Raw genomic sequence first — 20383 nt, forward strand, 5'->3', positions numbered from 1 at the left:
TTTGAGGACGGGCTATTGGACTGCATTAACTAAAAAATAATGTTTTAGAATGAAATAAGACCAAATCACTTATCAGCATCTGATAAAATAAGGTTTGAACTTAAATTTAGGCACTTCATAGTTTCAAAAATAATATTTTTTACTTATGTTTTTGAACCCAGAAAATCGTATTTTTTCGATTTTTTTCAGTTTTAAATTGTTTATAACTAGGAAACGATTAAATTTTGAGGAAAATTACAAAATACTTTTTTTGTTCCCAATGACTTAAAGAACCTTAAATATTATCTACCCGGTCCAAAAAAATAAATTTTTATAATTTTTTTAAAATTTTTTTTAAATAAATGTAGCAATAACTCCGAAATTATGAAATTTAGGTATAGGGAACATAACACGAAAAATAATCAGTATTTCCTAACGACTTCAAAACGCAAAAAATATACAGGGTATTCTATTTAAAATAAGAAACTTCATTAGATTTCCAGAAAAACTAAAAATTTGACAACAATGTAATTACCACCATAATGTCGGCCGTATTAGAATACCCTTACCCACCAAAATCTATAACAATCGTTCAAGCGGTTTCCGAGAAATTACCGTGTTTCCATACTTTCTCGCTACCCTGTATATTCTGATCTCTGTGGTTTAATTTATGATTTCTGATGTTTATTTTACATAACACTATTATAGATAACAATTATTGTAAAATTGCCATTCACAAAAATAACTTTAAACTGTAGTACTTAGAGAGTGAAAAAGGAAACAGGAGATAAACTCTGTAATTTGTATATTGTATGATAAGTGAAAAAAAAGAAAAAGCGGAAAATAAAAGTATTATTGATGAAAAATAGTATTATTTTATCGTTTAATTCCAACATCCTTGTTGGATCCGAACTTACCGGAGGAACCAAAGGACGCTAGGATACAATAAGCGTCTCTTTGTAAAGACAATGGAGTCGACTTTACTAAGTAATAAGACATTTACTCAACACATACGCTACACCTTATACTGTATGATTGCGAAATCCCTGTACCATGTCAATGCAATTAGTTGTCGAGGTATTAAGCTAAATAATTTTTTTTTTTTTAATTCAACAAAACGTAAGTTATTTTGAATGTCATTTGTAGGGATGGCGGTTGTTGACAAAACACCGGTTTTCGATTATACCGGTTTTTTTCACCTACGGTTTAACCTGGCGGTTGTAACCGGTTAAAAAACCGGTTATTTCAAAAACCGGTTTTCGGTTTTTTAGTCAATAGCCAATACCCAATAGGTTACATTTATATTGAGCTTTAATCTTGACATTTGAGTCAATCCATATGAATATAGAAATCAGTCATGAATGTTGTCAAATGGGTTTCGGTCAGCTTAAAATTTCTCATTCGTGCGTGTGGAAGTAAAGATTTCCCCATTTTTTTTCTGAATTCATTATTTTTTCCACTTATCCGGTTTTTCACCAGTTATTACTTTAAAATAAAAAAACCGGTTATAACCGAGACAAAAAACAACCGGTAAATGGTTATAACTGGTAGGTTTTTTCCATCTCTAAATCATTTGTAACATTTTTTGAATATGTATACGCTAATTGTTTATCGTAAATTAATTTTATATATACACATGTGGGAAGATACACAAAAAAAGGTATAATATGAAACATGAGTAGAAGTTGTTGTGTCCCTTGTCGGAAGCAAATAACTTTAAGAATTCTCTTGTAGAAATAATAATTGTTTGCGTAAAGTACTTATTAAACAACTTAATACACAAACACAAATAATCAAAACTGGTGCCTTCACAAAACAATGCGTCCGAAACACTGACCCAGTTTAGTAGATATAAATCAAACATTTGCGTTAAAGATGTACTCCCGGCGCAAATTGATCCTAAGCCAGACACAACCTGCGTCGGCGGACTGCGTAGACCGTTCTGCGCATCCTACTATCAGTTCATGCGTTCGCAGGTCTCGCCTGGGAAGGTTTGTCGTCATCGAACAGTTTTCTTGTGTTTGGGACGGGTGACTGACCGCCAGATGTTAATTTTTACGTGTTTTTGTTTGCGAGATGGAAGTATCTGAAATGAATACGGATGGCATTTACAAGTATTTTCCAGCTAAGAGACCGTTTTGCAATTAAATGCTGATAACTTTATTACCAGCGGACCAGATAAGCGGCGATATATTTTACACTATCTTTATGAATAACATTTTATTGCTCTGTTGTATCAATCAGCACTACTCAACAAGTTTTCGTTTATTCGTTTAAATATTATATTGCAATAGTAGGGAATATAATATATATGATTAAAACAGTGAATTTATTACATGTTAATTATTTTTAATTTCTTGTGACGTATCTAATGTAGGTTTAGCCAATAAATCAAAGTTAAGCGTTTACAAGAGCATATTATTTGAAAAATAAGGAGTACCATAATGTGTCTTAATTATAATCTCCTTTATACAGGTAAAAACATTGTTTAGTATGCATTTCTTAAATCCACACAATCATTGGAAAATGATTGATGGTATTTAAAAATATCTGCTAATGACACTGTTATCGACAAAGTCGATCAATTTCAAACTTGTCATCATATTAGACTTTTGTTTATCGTTAAAAATTAAATGATGGTTGTGAATTGTATTTTTTGTGTTATTTAATATTTTAGCAAAATACATAATCAGCAAAAATCCCATTTAAAACAATGCAGGGTTTAACTTATACTTGTTTTTATAAAGGTATGTAGAAATAAAATACTCACTGTAAGATATTTTTTTATGCACCTCCTTATGATCAAATTCGATGTTTTCGAAAGTCATACCGCTACGACTACTAGGGACGTGTAAGATATTTTTAAAACGTTACTAGTTACAAGTACGGAACCACCGATTTTAAGTTGCCTACTAAATTCAGTAAATACAAGGATCAGATACATCAGTATTTTGTAATCAGTACCACTTAGAACCGGTATCAAAAGTAACCGTTACATGTCCTCACTGATTTTGCGAACGTGCGAACCGTTTTTGCCATCACAATCAATGCAGTGTTTAACTTATGCTTGTTATTATAAAGGTATGAAGAAATAAAATACTCAGTGTAAAGCGCTGGTTTCCTCGAAAGCGGCACCAACAAACTGCGACCGTAGCACTGCGATGAATTACGTCAGATTATGGTGAAAACTTCAAGGTTCTTCACTGTGGCAATGGAATGTGCAAATTCAGCAAGCGGTGGCTACCAACGCGTCCTTGGAAACCACTGCTATTATTTTGCATGGTACAGTTTTTTATGACGTCATTCATCGCAGTGTCATGGTCGTAGTTTGTCGGCACCGCTTTCGGGGAAACCAGCGCTTAAGATATCTTTTTATGCACCCGCTTATGATCAAATTCGATGTTTTCGAAAGTCATACCGCTACGACTACTAGGGACGTGTAAGATATTTTTAAAACGTTACTAGTTACAAGTACGGTACTACCGTTTTTTAGTTACCTACTCAATTCGGTACAAGGATCAGATACATCAGTATTTTGTAATCAGTATTTGTATTCAGTACCACTGAGAACCGTTATCAAAAGTAACGGTTACACGTCGGCACTGATTTTGCCCGTCTCTATTCGTTACGGCGGCAGCCGACGGTCGGGTTGCCTTGTGTTCAATATGCGGTGCGCTAGAAAAATAACTGCACAGGTCACCCGTCCCGCCGGCGCAGGTTGTGACTCGCTAGGTTCAATTTGCGCCGCGTTTTATTCTTCTACGGAGGCCGGTTTGTTGGGGAGTTTTTTCAATCACCAAAAGGTGGATCTGACATTATTATCTCATCACGTTTGTACTTTAACCTCACGTTTGGAAGGAACTGAAATTTGGGTAAAACTACGCTATTTGTTTTTTGTACATGAAGATATTATTTGTTGTTTAGTCAATTTAGATTTATGCCGTCAATTCTTTTTCTTTTTTCCATATTTATTTCCATCTATAAAAAAATGTAAATACATAATAATAAAAGAGGTACTAGCTATATGGTATGCCATAAAGGTGTCAAGGAAGGAGAATTGATAAAATAAGAAATAGGGAAGGAAAAAAATACCTCAATAAAAATAAATATTAAAATATTGCTATAAAAATGGTATGTACGTAGAGAGAAACCCATAGGTAGAAGAGAGAGAAGTAAACCTAAAAGATCATGGAGCAACGAATGCTTATTCTTAAAATGCTTAAGACTATTGATTTCTTTACCGCAATAATAGCTATTTACAAATAAATTTAATCCAGTCCAATGATTTTCTAATCGACATTAATATGTCAACACATCTACAGATTTCAACAGATGCGTAGTGACTTTATTGAAATCTGTTCGAAATTCCGAACGAATTCCATGAGTTGTTAGTTTGTCGAAATGTATGATAGGCGAATTGTAAATGTTCTAATTATGTATTCGGACATCTGATCTAGAGTCCCAAACTAATTGTGTTGTAACTGCATGCTGATGAGCGCTTAACACTGGTAGCACTTTCAAACGAGTTGGTTTTTAAATAAAGAGAAGCCACATGAGTGAAGCCACTGATGGAAAAGTTTGTCTAGGAAAGTGATAGTGATAGTAATTTGAGTTTTGAAATTATTGTAAAGATTATATTTTTAGCAATTTAGACTCTTACGAAGGTTTACAAAAAATTATGTAGCTAAAATAAACAGATTGCTTCGAATAGTATTCACAAAATTTATCTAGGTATACAGATTAGGCAATTTTAAATGTGTGTGTGTGGCACAGGGAAAGATAAGAGAAGGAAGGAATGTGGAAAGAAGGAGAATGCCTTGGTTAAAACATTTAGGCTTTGGCCACACGGGCGATTTTTTACGGCGCGATAATTTACGGCGCCCATTGGTTTGACTACCTCCTCCACCAATTTTAGATGAAATGATTTCAAGCGAAGGATAATCCTAGAGAACAAATGCTATTTGGAATGAGTAGACATATGAGAAGCAGAAACTTAAGCCAAAAAACAAAAATAACCATATACAAAACCTTTACACAACCAGTGTTAACATATGGATCGGGGACATGGACCATCTCCAAGGCAGATGAAAACCTTCTGCTTATATTTAAAAGAAGGATTCTGAGAGGAATATTCGGTGGCATCTGTGAAAATGGTATTTGGCGGAGGAGGTAGGCCAAATAGGGGCCATAGGCCCTAGGCCTACCCCTAGAAATAGGGGTAGGCCAAAACTTAGATGGAAGGATGGTGTAGATGAGGATGGGAGAAAAATAGGCGCAGCAAACTGGCAACGGCTGGTAATGGGATAGGACTGACTGACGTAATAGGCTTGGGAAGGTCGAGGCTCTTTCATAGGGCTGTAGCACCATTGATGATGAAACTAGTCTAGTCTAAGCCAATTTAATCTAGTCGAAAGTAGGTACATAATTGATTACAGATTGGTTGCTGATTTAAACGTAAGTTTAGAAGACACTATTAAGAAAAAAAAAATCAATGGGAAAATCCCAATAGTTGGCTGTATACCATAGTTTAAAAAACCAATACAGAATTAAAAACTTCGAGATGTATTCTGGTATAAAATCGTTTATTTAAAACTATAAAATGTCATGGATTGCAGAACGTTTTCGTTCTAAACAGAACATCTTCAGTGCCTAGAATGAAGTATTTCCACGTTAGTTTAAAGCAAAAGTTTAAAACTGTGACTGTTGAAATGAAAAATGTGGGAATACTTACATCCTGCCGAGTATTTTGAAACTAGCACACTGTAAATAGTGTTAGCATCATCGTATATGGTTTACATAATGTAATATATTAAAATGTTATGACTACAAGTCGATGTTGATAAATAAAGTGGAACACATTCTAAAAGGGTGCCATGGTTCCCTGCTCGAAGATGCTAGGTACCTGCCAATTCAATGGGCACAGACCAACTGAGAAATTAGGAAGTGGATATACAATTTGACAAGGGTGACATGACATGACAAGATAAAGCCAATTTTTGGTTAAAGTTTCATTTGATTTTGGATTTTTTCATAAAATGCAAAGGTTTGTCTGCAAAAATAATTTAAATTATTTGAATAATAAAATCTACTGTAAAGTTTAAATTAGCAACTCTCTATTCCAGAATAACTTATAGATTCATTAAATTTAATGCAGATATATTACATGGTTTAAGTTGTGACGTCATAGGATGTGAAATGACGAGATGAAAGTTGAGTTTTGTTGAAACAAGGAAATACACTACATAATAAAAGGTAATTATACTTGCGTGGAAAAACAAAGCTAAACAAACCGAAAAAACCAGAATTTAAGAGTATTTTTATGTGATGAAATGTTGGTTGCCTAACAAGGCAAGCAGGCAACAGGTTGAAGGTAAACGGTAGAATATTGCGAGAAAACAATATATACACAAAAGGTTGCTATATATTGTGTTAAATTTATTATTATACTATTGCAATGAATAATTATGTCTGTTAAAAGTTGGAAAATAATTGTTAACAAAATTAAATAACTAAAGATTACTGTTAGTGAGGTAGATATATGTGTGAAGGATATGATTGTATATAGTATTGTGAAATGAATAAAAGTATGTAATAATATAATAAAATTAAACTATGTGACATTACTAAGAGTTGTCAGACTTTTAAGTATTTAGGGTAAATAATAAACCGAGATGGCACTTGTATGAAAGATATAGAAATGAAAATAGTTCAGGGAAAACAAGCCACGAAGCACTCCATTGAGTGATATGGAAGAACACTCTAACTAAAGAAAACAAAAAGGATTTTTCAGGGCAGAATGCTGAATATTATCCTAAAAGAGCGGAAGAAAGGCCAGTGACAACAATAATACGAAATTAAATACGAACAGTTAAATTGGAGTTTATGAGAAGGTGTCTACAAATTACCAGGTAGGATAGAATAAAAACAGAGGAAATATGAAACAGAATTAAAGTAGAATGCTCAATTATAAAGAAGTTGTGGTAGTAAAAGTAGAGCCCTGAAATGGTACGGGCATGTACAAAGAATGCAGGAGCACAGGTGGCCGAAAAGATTACTGGACTGGGACCCGCGGGGAGGAAGACGGAGAGGAACACCCGTTGTGAGATGAAAAACTCACATAGGGAAGGCTATGATAGATAGAGAGCTCAGAGATGACGACTGGGAAAATAGAGTGATATGGAAGCTGAAAACGGCAAACTCATAATGGGAAAATGCCAAGAAGATGAAAGTAATTCAACGAACTGGTACGGCTTAAGATAAATAATAAATTGAATAAAATACTTTGTGCTTGGAAAAATAATCATTTTTATTAAAATTATATTTATTCGTAACAAACAAACAATAATATTGAGTTATATTCTCGGTCGGACGGACAGACAGCCTGGGTCAAATTTCTCACCTTTAGTACCATCCTTGGATTCTAAGCTTTCACTTGACACCTAATTTGTCATTCTACCTGGTATAATGACGGAGCAGTTGAGTTCACGGACGGACAGACAGACAGACAGACGGACGGACAGACGGACGTGGATAATTTAACGTTTTCACATTTTTTCAAAATTAGTGAAGTTAATATTAATTCGTACTCGAATCTATTCGTAAGTGTATCTTTTCTTTTAATTTTTGGAGAAAACCTTTTGATTTATTATTTTTATATTATTTAATTATACAAAAATATATTGATTTATAGCATGTATCAATACCTTCATTCGATGTATCATATTATGATACAATATATCGATGTATAATTGTTTTGCCATCCCTGTTGGGACGTGATTTAGGAATTCCCCGCATGTAAAATCCTTACATGTTCGCTAAATTACTTTCGACTCGGCTAAATTGGTTTAGACTAGGCCGTACTAGTTTATCCTGAAGTGTGAGTCTTTATTACATCAGGATAAACTAGTTCGTCCTAGGTCAAACTAGTTTGGCCTGAGGTGTGTGTATTTATATCACGATAAACTAGTTTTGCCTAGGACAAACTAGTTTGGCCTACGCGCGCGATAGCCAAACTAGTTTGGCCTAGGCCATACTAGTTTATCCTAACGCGCTTTTTTATTTTACTATGTTTTTTTTATAATTGGACAAATATACTAACACTTTAGTAATTATCTTTCTTTTTATTCCTTGTACGTATTAAAATCATCGAATCTTTGTCTAGTATGTACAACAAAAGACTGTGTTTAGAAATATGTTTAACACCTTTTCACAAATTTTCCAATAATTGGTACTGTGGTCAAAATTAGTCATTCTAAACGAAACTATCTTTACAGACAATAGACTGATGTGTCATCTTTGTCTTCGCTAGGATGACTAAATCATCTGTATATGTTACTAGTTGAAGTTGATCTGTAATAATGTTTTTTTTGCAAAGTTTGTCCTTATTATTACTTCCAACAATCAGGTTAAATAGTGTCGGTGAGATAGAGTCGCCTTGTTTCACGCCCAGTTTACATTGATTTCGTTAGAAGTTGTTCCGTTGAAACTGATCTTTGCTGTGGTGTTCTGTAGGCTCACTGTTAGGTTAGAATATGTCTTAATTTTTGTGGGATTACAAGATTCTCTAGCTCCTCCATCATTTTCGTTCGATTTATGTTGTCAAAAGCGCTTTTGAAATCTGTTAATATGAGGTGTATTTCTCTGTTGTATTCTCCCGATTTTTGAATTATTTGCTCCACTGTATGTATGGAATTAATTGTCGATATTCCTGGTCTGAACCCGTTTTGGTTTAATTGATGGATTCGACCGTTACTTGATGGAAGTTCATTTTATATAACAATAATACACTGAAAACGTTTGTTTTCTATACTTCCACAAAATTTATTTGTAACTACAGCTGTTTCGGCAGGGTGCCTTTCTCAAGTGATTTAGTTTACAATGTGTTTGCCTTTTTAAGGTCTTTAACTGAAGAGGGTGGGGAGTGGGGAGCAGTTTGTCTCGAGTTGGTCATTCAGAATTATATCTGTATTGTTTAACTGATTAATTTCCATAGATTCTAATAAAGACAGCTTAAGGCCTTTATTTTGATTAATGCAGAATTTGAAACTCTTCATTAAAAGAATGATTATGATCTAGAAGATAAAGTGTGTATGTAGAAATGTCTGTTTTTCTATTGTTGAAAGCCCTTTTGTGTTCTGCTATCCGTTTGTCAAAGGTTCTGCCAGTTTGACCGATGTAAGTTTTCTCTCTTATTGTTCTTAATATATTTGCTTAAGTTGTTAATATTTCTGAAAGCTGGTGTTATTCCTTTCTTTTTATGTATCTGGCTATTTTTGTTGTTATCTTGCCAGTATATATGATAGAGCAGAAGGTACTGGGTCCTTTCTGTGGTGGTGGATAGACTAATTTCAGGACTTTCTTATGGAGTTTTTGGTTTAAAATTTTATTAATCGTTTGTTCGGTATAGCCATTGTTTACTGCTATTTGTTTAATGATGTTCAGTTCTATTTCGAAGTTATTTTTGACATGGGAATTTCTGTCAGTCTATGTATCATGCTATGGTAGGCTGCTAATTTGTGTTGTGTAGGATGGGATGATGAATTGTGTATAGTTGTGTCAGTATGGGTAGGTTTATTATTAGTATGGTAGAAATTAGTCTATCCATCACCACAGAAAGAACCTAGTACCTTCTGCTCATCACATATACTGGCAAGATAACAACAAAAATAGCCAGATACATAAAAAATAAAGGAATAACACCAGCTTTCAGAACTAACAACAACTTAAGCAAATATATTAAGAACAATAAGAGCCGAAAGAGAAAACAACTACAGAGTGGTGTCTACAAACTAACTTGTGGGTGACTGTCCGAAAACTTACATCGGTCAAACTGGCAGAACCTTTGACAAACGGATAGCAGAACACAAAAGGGCTTTCAACAATAGAAAAACAGACACTTCTACATACGCAATTCACCTTCTAGATCATAATCATTCTTTTAATGAAGAGTTTCAAATTCTGCATATTCAAAATAAAGGCCTTAAGCTATCTTTATTAGAATCTATGGAAATTAATCAATTAAAAAATACTGATATAATTCTGAATGACCAACTCGAGACAAACAGCTCCCCACTCCTCAACCTCTTCAGTTAAAGACCTTAAAAAGGCAAACACATTGTAAACTAAATCACTTGAAAAAGGCACTCTGCCGAAACAGCCGTTTTGGTTTTCTCCTAATATTCGTTCAGCTCATAATTTAAGTCTCCTGCCTATTATGTTTCCTAGAATTTTGTATGGGGTGTTTAATTAAGTTATTGCTCTGTATATATTGTATATATTGTTGTTATTATAAATTATGTAAAAAATCTAATACATTTTTAGTGATGTAACCATGCAAAGCCTTTTCAGCAACTGTAAATATTTTGATGTGTGATTTTTTATACCGATATATTAATATCATATTTGCGCTAGGTAATTTCTAGAACAAGGTAATAATCAAAATTTTCTAAAATCCATACATACTCAAAGCTTGACCATGTCATCTACCACATCAAATAATATAATACCTGACACAAACCTAATTTAACTTCCAAATATGTATACATAAGCTTCTTCCTCTCACACAATGTTGTTTTTTAGTTTGTAACCGGACATATTATGGAGATGTGGGCAAAACTTACGATCTGAAAGTTCTGAAACTTTCGGAAGCGAGATATCCGTTTCTCTGCCACCTCACGTTCACTGCCAACGGACAAAACCATGGCGACATTATTCAGGTATGTATTAAGGGTATTTTTAGTACAAGGTATCCCAAAAGTAGTGGAACGGTCGAATATTTCGCGAACTAAACATCGCATCGAAAAACTGAAAAATACGTTTTCAATCATTTTCAAAAATCTATCCAATGACACCAAACACCAACCCCCACTACACCTCCTGGGGGTGGGGTGGGGGTAACTTTAAAATCTTAAGTGGAAACCCCCAGTTTCTCTTGCAGATTTTAATTCGTTACGTAAAAGTAAGCAACTTTTATTCAAGACATTTTTTCAAACTGTGGATAGGTGCGCTATAATTGGAAAAAACGATTTATCCTGATACCATAGGTAAATTATAGAAACGGTCTAGTATATCACGAAATGTACTTCCAAATGAGAAACTAAAAAACAGATTTTTAATCTTTTTCGAAAACCTTTTGAATAACATCAAACGTGACCCTCCAACCCCCCCTGGAGGTGGGGTGGGGGTAACTTTAAAATCTTAAACAGCAAGCCCCACTTTTTATTACAGATTCGGAACCGTCATGAAAAATTAAGCAACATTTATTCGAAACATTTTTTAGGATTGTTAATAGATGGCGCTTTAATTGGAAAAATATGATTTATTAGCGCCATCTATCAAAAATTTTAAAAAATGTTTCGAATAAATGTTGCTTAATTTTTTATGACGAATCCGAATCTGCAATGAAAAGTGGGGGTTGCTATTTAAGATTTTAAAGTTACCCCCCACCCCACCTCCAGGGGGTGGGTTGGAGGATCATGTTTGGTGTTATTCGATAGGTTTTCGAAAAAGATTAAAAATCTGTTTTTTGGTTTCTCATTTGGAAGTTTATTTCGGGAGATTTTAGACAGTTTCTATAATTTACCTATGGCATCAGGATAAATCGTTTTTCCCAATTATAGCGCCATCTATCCACATTTCAAAAAAATGTCTTGAATAAAAGTTGCCTACTTTTACGTAACGAATCCAAATTTGCAAGAAAAACTGGAGGTTTCTATTTGAGATTTTAAAGTTACCCCCCACCCCACCTCCAGGGGGGTATAGTGGGGATTGGTGTTTGGTGTCATTGGATAGATTTTTGAAAATGATTAAACAAGTATTTTTCAATTTTTCGATCCGATGTTTAGTTCGCGAAATATTCGACCGTTTAGCTACTTTTGGGACACCCTATATAATAAGTTTTAGTATGATACAATTTTGATCCAAAAAATGGCATAACCCAGACATCCAAAGTGAAAGTTTTCCTCCAACACCAAATTGTTCTATATGGTCCACATCATGTTCAGAAAAAAAGTCACACATTTTGCGCGTCGAGTTTGGGGGAGGGGGGAGAAATTGGTAAATTCGTAGTATTTTAATTTTTCGTCAATATTTCTAAAACTATGCGGTTTAGCATGAACAACCGTCTATACAAAAATGTTCTACATTAAATTTGAAATAAAAAAGGCCTTATGCATAATCTTTCTAAAATAAACGCTTCCAAAGTTACGGAGGTAATTGGTCCAAAAAAAGGCCTAACCCAGACATCCAAAGTAAAAGATTTCCTCCAACACCAAATTGTTCTACTAGTATATGGTCCGCATATTGTTCAGCAAAAAGTTACATCATTTTGAGTGTCCGGTTTGGGGGGGGGGGGGAGAAGTCGGTAAATTAGTAGTTTTTACGTTTTTCGTCAATATTTCTCTAAAACTATGCTTCAGCGTAAGCAATGTTCTATACAAAAATGTTGTACATAAAATTTAAAACAAAAAAGGTCGTATACATAATTGTTATAAAATCAACGGTTCCAGAGATACGGAGGGTAAAGTGGAGGTTTTCGATACTTTTTATATTTTTTGGGCAATTGATGATGATTTTGAGTGGTGAGGTTGACGTTTCTTCAAGGGCTTATCACTAACATACCATCGGTCACTGAAATAGCAAATTTTATTTACAAAACACAATCCTGTTAAAGAAAATTTCTTTCATTCAGTAATAATATTAAAAATTGCCCAACAAATATAAAACGTATCGAAAACCTCCACTTTTCACCCTTCGTAACTTTGAAACCGTTGATTTTATAACAATTATGTATACGACCTTTTTTGTATTAAATTTTATGTAGAACATTTTTGTATAGAACATTGTATACGCTAAAGGACAGTTTTAGAAATATTGACGAAAAACGTAAAAAAACTACTAATTTACCGACTTCTCCCCCATCTCCCCCCCAAACCGGACGCTCAAAATGGTGTAACTTTTTATTAAACAATATGTGGACTATATAGAACAATTTGGTGTTGGAGGAAAACTTTTACTTTGGATGTCTGAGTTAGCTTTTTTGGACCAATTATACTATACTACCTCCGTAACTTTGGAACCATTCATTTTAGAAGGATTATGCACAGGACCTTTTTTTATTTCAAATTGAATGTAGAACATTTTTGTACAGAAGGTTGTTCATGCTAAACCGCATAGTTTTAGAAATATTGACAAAAAACGTAAAAGACTACGAATTTACCGATTTCTCCCCCCTCTCTCCCCCCCAAACCCGACGCTCAAAATAGTGTGCCTTTTTCTGAACATTATGTGGACCATATAGAACAATTTGGTGTTGGAGGATAACTTTCATTTTGGATGTTTGGATGTCTGGATGTCTGGATTTGGGTCTAGTTATACCATTATTTTTTTAGTCCATGTGGTGAGACCGCTCCCGTCTGGAAAAATTTGTGATTCGGTTTCTTTGTGGATTCCTATTCAAAAATGTCCCCTTTAAACAAATATGAAGGGTGCCGGGCGGAATTTTTGGGCAGAAGTTGTTTAAACAATTTTATTAAACAAATACAAAAGATCACGTTTTTTGCTCCATAACATATATTTTTAAGTTTCATGGGCCATTTTAAACAAGAAAGGTATCTTGTAAATTTTTTCAAAAATTTATAGTTTTCGAGTTATAAGCGATTTAAAATCTGAAAAATGCGAAAATACGCATTTTCGAGGCTTAAAAACTAATATTTGAATTAGTATTTTTGAGGTTGCCATATATGTACTTAAATTAAAGCTTAAACATTCAGCTTCAAGATTCTAAAGAATGATCGTGTCTAGTCTTAATCTAAATCGTTGTTTTTTAATTGTTAAATATGCATGTACATCCGATTTTTTTGCCGGTGCGGCGCGCCCTATTCCAAAAATCTCCCATTTTTCTCCGAAAAATATTTTTTATAGATTCTTTGGGACATTCTAAAGAAAAAAAGTTTCTTGGCATTTTTCTAAAAAGTTAATGCATTGTTTTAAAGTAATAACCGATTTAAAAACCGAAAATACGTTTTTTGTCATTTTTCGGATTTTAAATCGCTTCTAACTTTTGAGAAAATGCCAAGAAACTTATTTTATTTAGAATATCCCAAAGAATCTAGAAAAAATATTTTTCGAAGGAAAATAGAGCTTTTTGAAATAGAGCGCGCCGCACCGGCAAAAAAATCGGATAAACATGCATATTTAACAATTAAAAAACAACTGTATAAATTAAAGTTAGACGCGATCACTCTTTAGAATGTTGAAGATGATTGTTTAACCTTCAAATCAAGTATCTGGCAACCTCAAAAATACTAATTTAAATATGAGTTTTTAAGCCTCGAAAATGCGTATTTTCACATTTTTCAGATTTTAAATCGCTTACAACTCGAAAACTATCAATTTTTTAGAAAAATTACAAAATACCTTTCTTCTTTAGAATGACCCAAAAGCCTAAAAATATATATCTCAGAGCAAAAGAACGTGATCTTTTATATTTGTTTAAAAAAATTGTTTAAACAATTTCTGCCCAAAAATTCCTCTCGGCACCCTTCAGATTTGTTTAAAGGGGATATTTTTGAATAGGAATCCACAAAGAAAACGAATCAGAATTTTTTTCAGACCGGAGCGGTCTCACCACATGTACTAGATGTTATTTAAAATGTTTCGTGTAGAAGTGTTGGAGAATAAATGTGGTCAATGCTCTTCCATACAAAAGAGCAGTCATTTTGTAGATTGCATAGATGTAGATAGATCTTAAATGCCACCCCTATGCTCCTGAAAGGTAGATTCCATACAGTGAAGACTAGTGAAGAGGGTCAGGCCTAAACGGGGATAAAACAACGTTGATTCATTCTTCTTCCTTCGTAGATTGCGTAAGATAAAGTAAAAATATATACTGTATTGGTCATTATTATTCAATTTGAAAAGTTTCTTCTGTTCCTTTTTATGTAGAAATGACTCTGTCTCCTTTATTGATTTGCCTCCAGTAATTTATTGTTCTATCGTTTTCGTAGTCTTCCTACTGATTGTCTTCACATTGAGGAACCGTCTCTCGCCGTCCTTACTCTATTAGTTATCATATGTCTTATGTGGTCGTTCCGTTTCACTTTTCTGTTCCTTGCCCAGTATTAATGTTCTCCACCTTGCATCTCCGTGGTACGTCTGTACTTCTGACTCTGTTCCACAGTGTTTTACCATCGTTTTTTCGAAGGGTTTTTATCTCTGCTGTTTCTAGCATTCTTTTTGTTCTCTCGGTGTCAGGTAGTGTTTTTACCGCGTATGTTATTATTGATCTGATGACTCTTTGGTGAATTTAAAAAGTTCGGCTGTACCTACTAATTGTCTTCTTCTTCTTCTTCTTCTTCTTCTTTTTTTTGTATAGACATGACTCTGTCTGTTTTTTCAATTTGCCTCTAGTAAGTTGTCGTTCCATCGTTTTCGTGGTCTTCCACTGATCGTTTTCCTATTGGGCAACCATCTCTCGATGTCCTGACTATCCTATTTGTTGTCATTCGGCTTATGTGGTCATTCCGTTCTATTCTTCTGTTTCTTACCCAGTTATTAATGTTATACACCTTGCATCTCCGTCGTATATCTGTACTTCTAGCTCTGTCCCATAGAGTCTTACCTTCATCTCCGCTGTTTCGAGCAATATTTTTGTCCTCTTTTTGTCGGGTCGTGTGTCTGCCGCGTATGTCATTATTGGTCTGATGACTGTTTTGTAAATTCTACCTTTCATTTCTTTTCCGATATTTTTATTTCTCCATATTGTGTCATTCAGGCAACCTGCGGCTCTGTTTGCTCTATTCACTTGATCTTCCACTTCTGTTTCGAGCCTTCCGTAGCTAGATAGTGTGATGCCTATAGGTATTTAAACTCCATCACTTGTTCTATTATCTGACCTTCCAGCTCCAATTTACATCTTATTGGATCTGCTGTTATAACCATGCATTTTGTCTTTTGTGAGGAAATTGGCATGTTAAATTTTCTGGTAATTATGTTGAATTGGTGCAGCATACGTTGTAAATCATCTTCACGTTGAGAGATTAGTATTGCATCGTCCGCTTAGGAGATTATTTGAAGTTGTTTTTCTCCCATTTGGTATCCTTTTTTAGTTCTTGCTTTTTTTATTATTTCGTTCATGATCAGGTTGAACAATAAAGGACTCAGGGAATCCCCCTGTTTTATCCCATTGCCGGCTTTAATTGGGTCAGTTAATTCATCGTCCACTTTTACTTTTATTGTGTTGTTCTGGTAGATGTTTGCGATCGTTTTAATTATTCCTAGAGGTACCTCTCCCGAGTATAAAAAATGAATAACGTCCTTTAATGTGGCCCTGTCAAATGCTTTCTTAAGGTCAACGAAACAAATATGCCGGTTTGTTGTATTCCAACGATTTCTCTTGAACTTGCCCCATTATAAATATAGCATCATTGCATGACCTTCCGACCTAAAACCTTGTTGTTCTTCTGCTAATGTAATAATCTCATTCAATTTGTTTGCTATCACTTCAGTTGTTAATTTTAATGTTGTGTTTAATAAGTTAATTCCTCTGTAATTCTCCGGGTCCAATTTGTCTCCTTTTTTGAACCGAGGTGTTAGGATGCTTGATCTCCATTCTTGTGGTATTTTGTTTTGTTCTATTATTTTTTGTATTAGTTTTAGTAGTTGCTTAGTTAGATCTTGTCTTCCGTACTTTAGGAGTGAGTTCGTTCGATATTCTGTCCTCTCCTGGAGATTTTCTATTCTTTAATTTTCTTAATGCTTCTTAATGCCCATGTTTCCTTCTGAATATGTTTCGCTTTTATTAATTCGTTCATCTCCTTTCTTTGCCCTCTGATCATTCTCCATACTTCTTTTTGTGTTCCGTAGATGTCGTGTTCCATCTGTTTTGAGAAACTCTGCCAGTGCTCCCTTTTTATTTGCCTCACTAAAGTATTCGTTTCGTTGCTGATTCGTTTGTAGTGGTTGTATGCCTGTTGTGCTTGTTTCGTTCTGTATTGTAAAAAGGCTTTCTTCTTTTCTTCACATTTTATCTTAACTTCCTCTCTAAACCACGGGGTTTTCTTCTTTTCTTTTTCTACTACTTGTAGATGAAAAAATTGTTGCCCATCAGATCAACCTCTGAGTGAAAAGAAAAATATTCAAGAATTAATAAAGCAAGTGATCACAGAAACCTAGGTCTATGCATTAGCCGAACCCTTGCCGTGTTTAAGTAAACAAATTGGCGATGCTGTTGACTTGAATGAAAGAACAATGAAGAATGTTTTGAAATGAAACAACTACCAAAAGAAAATGGAAAAAATAATTATTCAAAGAAATGTAACGTATAACGTTTGTAACATTACAATATTCCTAGTAGTTTATGTTCCTTAGGATCAATAGCACCAAGTTTTATAATCAGGTTCCATGCTATGTATTTGGCACTGTGTATTGTCATATCCCTTTTTTCCAGGTAGTCCTGTCGCCAGGGGGGTACAACGGCCTCCTTTATTCAGATATACTTACTTAAGTTTTTTTTTATGTATTTTGACCCGTAGAACACGAATTTTTTGGGTAACAGTTGATCCGTATGTCCATAAGATTGTTATAGTCGGTTCGCTAAACTCAGACACAACTGGCCGGTGATTTTAGTGGGTAATTTTTTTGTTTTTGGCCAATTTTGCCAAAATTTGCAAAATTACTAACTATTTAGTTAATTATTAACTATTTAGTAATTATTTTTTTTTGCCAAATTTACCAAATTGGCAAAATTACTTACTAAAATCACTAGCCAGTTGTGTCTAAGTTTAGCGAACCAACTATATAAACAAAGAACTTGAGGAATTACATAACAGCGATTTTTCGCAAAACAAAACATTTTTTTGTATTTTTGGGGCCATTTTAAGCAAAAAATATTCTTACAAGTTTTTTCGTAGGATGCATAGTTTTCGAGATAAACGCGGTTGAACTTTCAAAAAGTCGAAAAATTGCAATTTTTCGACCCGGATAAATTTTGACTAAAAAATAAAATAGCAATTCTGCGTACCGCATTTGAAAGATCAAGTCAAATTATACCGGTTTTGATTATTTTCATTGCTAAAAATTAATTTTTCTATTGTCAAACAAAGCTAAAAAGAAATAGTGTTTCCCGTGGTCAATGCATGCGTTTTAATGCAGGCTATTATATTATGTAGAAATTGCTGTTTGTAGACTCGCCTACTCGTTCGATTTTAAATGAGAAATGCATTGAGAACATTACTCAAGTACTATGTGTTTATAGCTTTGTTTAACAATAAAACAATTGATTCTTAGCGGTAAGCAGAATTGCTATTTTATATTTTAATCAAAAGTTATTCGGGTTCAAAAATTGCAACTTTTCGATTTTTTGAACGTTCAACCGCGTTTATCTCGAAAACTATGCATCCTACAAATAAACATGTAAGAACACTTTTTACTCAGAATGACCCAAAAAATACACACAAATATTTTGTTTTGCGAAAAACCGCTGTTATGTAATTCTTCAAGTTCTTTGTTTATAACAATCTTATCGACATCCGGATTAACTGTTACCCAAAAAATTCGTGTTCTAAGGGTCAAAATACATAAAAAACTTGGGTAAGTCCAGCTGAATAAAGGAGGCCGTTGTACCCCCCTTGGGAACAGGACTAAGGGTTTCGATCCACTTTTCCTTTCTAACTTGACATGGCTGTTGGAGTAGAGCAGTTAACCGTATCTTGGCTAAAAGAGTCAGATGTATAGATGATTTCGTATGATCTCATTAGTTGTTTAGTCTCGCTGAAAATTCTGGGAAGATATTGTTGTCTAAATCCGTCGGAAATAACTTTCGTAGACAATTTTTTTAGGAATTCTAAAACTGTTTCGTAGTTTGCTGGCTTCCCAGTTCCCAGACAATTAAAAACCTGTTTATACCAATTGGTCTATGCTGAGTTGTTGGTAAGGGGTCATATACCACTCTGGTACATCTATATTCGAGGTTAGTACTTAAAAAACAGATATCCGGGTTATATCCTCTTTTCCAACCTCTATTTTGAAAGGATGCTGTGAGTTTAGGATCATGAATTGACGTGAAACCACATTATGTTGGAAGTGGGGGTTGTGGGGTTGAAATATAATCGGCTGGTTTGGAGGTTTATATATCGATTAATAGGGGTTATAGTGCTTTTCCAATCGCAATGGTTATAATTTCTATACCGTTTACGTTCGTTATTTCAACATATAAAATTATGATTTGGGATCCAACAAATACCGCGTTTCCATATTCATTGTGTGCTGAATTCTTATAGAATTCAGAAAATGTGAATAAGATATAAATATTATGTTATTGACGTATTTGCTTTTGTCGGTAACGGCTAGATAATAGTTATAACGATTTTTTTTAATGGTAAGAAAAACATATACGATTTATAATCAAATTCAGTTCTTTTTCTGAAAATACCTATATTATACTAAACAAAGTCTCAGTTTTTCAAACTTTCAGATGTCTTGTAAATTTGAAAAACATGTTTATCCCGACTTGTTTCGGTAAAAAGGGAGCACAGATAATTGGACGCAGTGATATATTTTTTATGTACATAAAATATGTCCTAAAAACTTTTCGTACCGAAATTATTTACTAAAGATGCTTAGTATAGATGTATTTGACTATAAGAAGTAGGTAATAATAAACAAGAAAGTAAGTAATAGGGAAGGGTGTAAGAAATAAAACTATGAAGAGAACTAAATGAACAAAAAATTTGTTAAAAATTTGAAACTGGACGCCATTTTAAAAAACTAAATGAGGAACAACCTTCGCATGGAAAATATGGAGACTGAAAATATAACTATAAATCGAAATCGTTGTAAATGATTATAATATACTCATTATTACATATGCATGTGGAATGAAATTTTTTGTGCTGATATCCTTAGCCCGCCTGCATTATAGGAATGTGATTTCTTTTCCGAATGTGATGTTTTAAAGTATTATTTTAATGCTATCTTCTTCTTTAAGTACCGTGCCCAAATTTTTAGGCGTGGGTAGCTTCCATAACAATTTTCCGATATCGTTCTCGATATTGTGCGGTATGTAACAATTGATCTGCTGATAAGCCAGTCCCTTGACGAAGGTTTCGGAGCCATAAATATTTCTTCCGACCAATTCTTTTTTTTTTTCGTCGATCTTTCCATTGAGTATTAACTGCAGCATACTGTATCTGCTACCTCTCATTATATGCCCTAGATATGCAAGTTTTTTTTTATCATCTTGGTTAAATCACCTTCGCCTTGACCTACTCTGTTTAAGACTTCTCTGTTTGAAATGCGTTGAACCCAAGTTATTCTGAGCATTCTACGATACGACCACATCTCAAAGGCTTCTAATTTGTTCATCATGTTAACCTTCATGATCCAGGTTTCATATCCATATAGTAAT

The 20383-nt window shown here is 34.0% G+C and overlaps 1 protein-coding gene across 1 annotated transcript in view; it reads left to right on the forward strand.

Moving 5' to 3' along the window:
- LOC114329744 (uncharacterized) overlaps positions 1-20383 on the forward strand; it is an 83828-nt gene that overhangs the window by 54795 nt on the left and 8650 nt on the right. The window contains exon 2 of the mRNA XM_028278939.2: positions 10558-10694. Within this exon, the coding sequence (XP_028134740.2) occupies positions 10558-10694 (137 nt within the window). The remainder of the gene's footprint in view (positions 1-10557; positions 10695-20383) is intronic.

This window comes from Diabrotica virgifera, chromosome 2 (assembly GCF_917563875.1).
Source record: "Diabrotica virgifera virgifera chromosome 2, PGI_DIABVI_V3a".
Classification (NCBI taxonomy): Eukaryota; Metazoa; Arthropoda; class Insecta; order Coleoptera; family Chrysomelidae; genus Diabrotica; species Diabrotica virgifera.